Raw genomic sequence first — 4,381 nt, forward strand, 5'->3', positions numbered from 1 at the left:
GTCCCCTGCCCAGGTTTTTAACCATAATACCCTTTTAGCTGAATTTACTAGGGCAGAGGTTCTTGAGGCTAGCTTAACTGATTCGGCTGAGGCATCTGCGGGAAAACCTACCACTTTAAACAGCAAAGGAAAGGAGACTGCACTCAGAGACTGGGGAAAGAGAAAAAAAAACACCCCCAGGGATCAGCAAGAGGAAATCCAGAGACCCAAGCCTACCTGAGAGGAGCCGGTGCCTGAAGAACCAGGGTCTGCTTGAGAGGGGCCAGCACCTTCCATCACATCCCTCATGGTGTGAAGCCGCAGCCTCTGCTGGGTTTACAAACTGCACCGGCCGCCCGACCTGATGCCTGTGCCGTTCTAGAGACTGGGACCACGAGTGTCAGGTGCCTGCCGATGATGACACTGCGACCGGAACTTCCAGTGCGTGCAGCGCACCTTCTGGAAATCACGGCTGCCCGCACGCCTCCCGGTGGTCTCTCTGCCCCACTGTGCATTGGCCGCCGCATCACCTCCCCCCGGCGGGGTGACCCAGAGGCTCAACAAGAGACTGCGCCGGGGGAGGGTACATCCCGCTCAAAGTCCCTTGTCTCCAGGATCCCTTCCGTGCTGGGCAGAATATATTACCGATGGTCATCCTCCTCTGAGGCCTGGAAGGACACTAGGAGCGCAGCCCCACTCCCCAAACATGGAGGGATCGCGCCAGGCAGGAGCAGGTAAGCAGAACAGGAGCCTCCAGCAACCCCGAGCCTAGGACTTTCAAACAGCAGGTTCCTTAGAACTGTACTTGTCCCTCCGGAGGAAACACTAAAAATTGAAGAGAGGCCTGGAGATCCGCCTTTTAAAGTACTGTGCTTACGTGGTTCCTGTCCCGGAGGGGGGAGCTCTACGTCTCAAGGAGACTGCCCTTGAAGACGTTTGGAGAAAATCTGCTTTTCTAAAACAGCTCTATGAGAATTTTAGCACCCACTTTGAGGCGTTTACACTATAAAGTGAATGAATGCAAACATAACCTGTTTTTACAGTAAGGGTCAGAAATACAGAGTGACCCTGTCTTACCTGTCCATGACATTCTAGGCTTCATGGTAAGCATACCCCAACGGTCATCAGACTTTGGATTTCATAGGGATTTACGACACTGGACATAGGCTGACTATACGCATTGCATCAAGTGCTAAGATCAACACCTGTGCAGGAATTCAGTGCAAAACTACATGCCATCCCCCATGACCTGGGTTCCAGGTTTGGCTCCCAAGGTTTTACTGTGGTTGCACTGAACCAGATGCACTGCTTCTATCATGGTATTGAAAGACAGTAAATGAATTGATTGAGGAGTTGACTGAAGAATCCAAAGATAAAATAATAAACTAGTTAAGTCAAGAATGATTTCTCAGAAAAGCATAAGAGACCCATAACCTTAGGACACTAGCAAAAAACTGAATACTCACAGAGTGGTGTAGGGTTATAAGGGAGGCACCCTGGGGGCATGTCCTCAAAAGCTTGCTGGTGTTCAATCACCTGAAATTGTGACCTATAACCCAGGGTCTATGAATATTTAGCCTGTGTCTTGTAGTGTACAATTAAGAAAAAAGATTTTTAAATATTTAGGGCAGTGACAGGGCAGTGAAACAACAGTCAATAAATTCCCACTTTCAGATGGAGGCAGTGTTCACCTCATAGAAATGATAGGTTTTAGGCCTCATGCACACTGAGCATTTGTTTTTAACTCTCCTAGAAACTTTCCTCCTGGCAGCAGCATTTTGGCAAAAAAAAAAAAAACACCCGACACTTGTAAGAGTGTGTAACTCATTTATGCATCAAGCATTTTGGCATTAATTAATTTAATTGGCCAAAATAAATAACTTATTCTGACTATTGAAATGAATTAACGCTCAAAACGCGTCTAGCGGTGACGTGCATTTACACACCAAATCTCCTGCTCCTGGACAAACTGGCAGTGGGGTTTTTTTTCTGCCTGTAAAAGTTTGTGTGTGCATGGACACATAGGCTAACATGCAGGGGAGGTTATAGGCGAGGGGAAAAAAACAAAAAAACAGCAGATGCCCTCAGGAGCAGTTGTAAAATTGTCCAGCATGCTTAAGGCCTTCTTCAAAGGAAAAAAAACAGTTATAAGTGTAAATATGAGTATTTATTGAGAATAATTTACATCTATACACAGTATAATCAAGAGTTATTGCACATTTCTATGATGTTTTGTAACAAATCAGACATTTTCTTGCAATAAAGACTGTACAAAACGTGCAGAGATGCCCTCCACTATTGCCCCAGAAAGGAGGCCATTGGGTCATCTGGCCTTTGGCGTTTCATTCTGTATGCCTCCATCTCTTCCTCTGTGGGTTCCCGTGTCTCATAAATACTGTTGTATGCTCTCTTCCTCTCATCCATCTGCATCATCTCCTGTACCTGCTTAAGACGTGTCTCTTCCGCATTCAAAGCCTACATTTAGAAAATAAATAATTATAGAAACACTGCAATGTTACACAGAATCATTTGAAATTTTCATATAGGGTCACAAACACTAGCATAATATGTGTACCATTGCTTGTATTTATTCTACAAATCAACTTTCCCTTAAACCAAGATTCCAGCACTCTTTCCGATCCCTGCCTATTTGAAGGCGAGTATGCAGCGGGGCTTTGTTAGAATAGCTTAAAGTGGAAAAATAAAAATGGGCAACATGCAGGATTTTTAATGCAGAAGAGACAAGCAGAAGAGAACCATGCAATAGTAAAACCAGGCAGCTTTCAGCAGACTAGCACAAATTAAAGTAAAAATTGCAGCTGTCTATGTACTCCATAGCTCGTCAAGGTACAATCCAGAAATTCAGGGCTGTCACAGAGAGAACATCAGCATAAACTAAGAAAACATGCACTTAGTGGCTGACTGAAGAAACGTCCAAGGATTTATCTTAATTATGTCTACCTGTACTTGACTGGATAGACTTCCAAGATTTAACTTATCTGGCATGAATTTATCAACAGCTACTGATAAAAGAAAAATTTTTCCAAACGAACAGAAAACAGCAGAACTTATAATAAAACATGTCCAGTTTCCTAAGAAGAGCAAAAAAAAAAAAAACAGGCATTATGGTTGTGGGCAGGGTTAACCTGTGGTTGCCAATGGATTTTTTTCCAGTCTCCATTTCTCCAGTGAGCAGAAGTATAACCTGACTGTCTAAGAATTTCTGTGTCCCTTAATGGATGATAAATAACTATGCTAAGCACTGAATTTTTTGATGCTACCGATAGATGTTAAGCATATATTTGGTCTTTGCTACAGCTCATTTATAGTGTTTTGTTTTCCCAGAAGGTGAAAATTCTTCATAAATATTCTAATGAATACACACATTTCCTCTACAGATGGAGGAGGGGGGAATAAACAGCATTATATATGGTAAATTTGTACGGCAAAAAGGATTTGAATTAAACTCCGCATCTACCTTCTTTAGCTTTTCCTGTTTCTTTTTCTCGTCACTTTCACTGTCAGAATCTCCACTCTTACGGTGCTTTTTCTTTTTTTTCTTTTTCATCTTTTCCTGGTGGATCTGTGGACAATGACAATAGTTACGCAGAAGATTCCCTTGCCAGGTATGGTAACGGCTGAATAACAATATCTACAATTTTGTCCTGAAAATCTCAAATTTACAAATTCCTCAAGAGCAAAGTGGTAATTGTCTTTTCCATTAAGCTTAGATTACAGTATTGATCAGTATCAGAAATGTTTTACATGGCTAAGTGACAGGTGTGCAAAGCAGCTGTAATTCTTTGGAACACACATGAAATGTGTGCACATGCAATGTACGAAAAGCTTCAAATCAAGGAAGATTTAGCAGCTGGTGTCAGCAGCCTTGCTAAAATTGGCTGTACCTTAACTGACATGAAGCATTTAACACAATTACACAGAAAATAAAGTGCGGCGCTAATAAATATGACATAAGATCCGTAGACCCATAGGTCTCAGATAGTCTAACAAGACACTGTGATATATAACAGAAATATGACCCCTGGAAATCCCTCATCAAGCGGGTACAGTGGGTAACCCTCCGGAAACAGGCGATTCTTGGTACAACAGGGACAGCTTCCAAATCCAGAGATCCTCTTTAGCTTTAGGAGGAGCCAGCAGAGCGTGACATCGTAGCCGCCCGGAGCCACGAGGAGGCCCGGCGGCCATATTACTTTTGGTCAGTTACACTATTAATTCCTTTTCATTCACTGATTGTTTCTGCCCGGTTTTACTATTACTAATTTTTGGAATAAACGTTCTTGATTTTATCTACTACACTATGAGGTGTTTTTTGGCTCCTATTTGGAGCTATTTTTAGGACACCTTATCTATTTTGGCCACCGGAGGGAGTTCCTCGCTC

General features: G+C 42.8%; 1 protein-coding gene across 1 annotated transcript in view; it reads right to left on the reverse strand.

Annotated features, from left to right (window-relative positions):
* Window positions 1-2,124: 2,124 nt before the first annotated feature.
* SLU7 (spliceosome associated SLU7) overlaps window positions 2,125-4,381 on the reverse strand; it is a 25,109-nt gene continuing 22,852 nt past the window's right edge. Inside the window, exons 15-16 of the mRNA XM_089662510.1 lie at window positions 3,458-3,562; window positions 2,125-2,454 (exon numbers count right to left, since the gene is read on the reverse strand). Coding sequence (XP_089518636.1) covers window positions 2,275-2,454; window positions 3,458-3,562 — 285 coding nt within the window. The 3' untranslated portion in view covers window positions 2,125-2,274. The remainder of the gene's footprint in view (window positions 2,455-3,457; window positions 3,563-4,381) is intronic.

The sequence above is a fragment of the Staurois parvus genome, unplaced genomic scaffold, assembly GCF_062004578.1.
Source record: "Staurois parvus isolate SC_StPar_1 unplaced genomic scaffold, SC_StPar_1.0 ptg000006l, whole genome shotgun sequence".
Classification (NCBI taxonomy): domain Eukaryota; kingdom Metazoa; phylum Chordata; class Amphibia; order Anura; family Ranidae; genus Staurois; species Staurois parvus.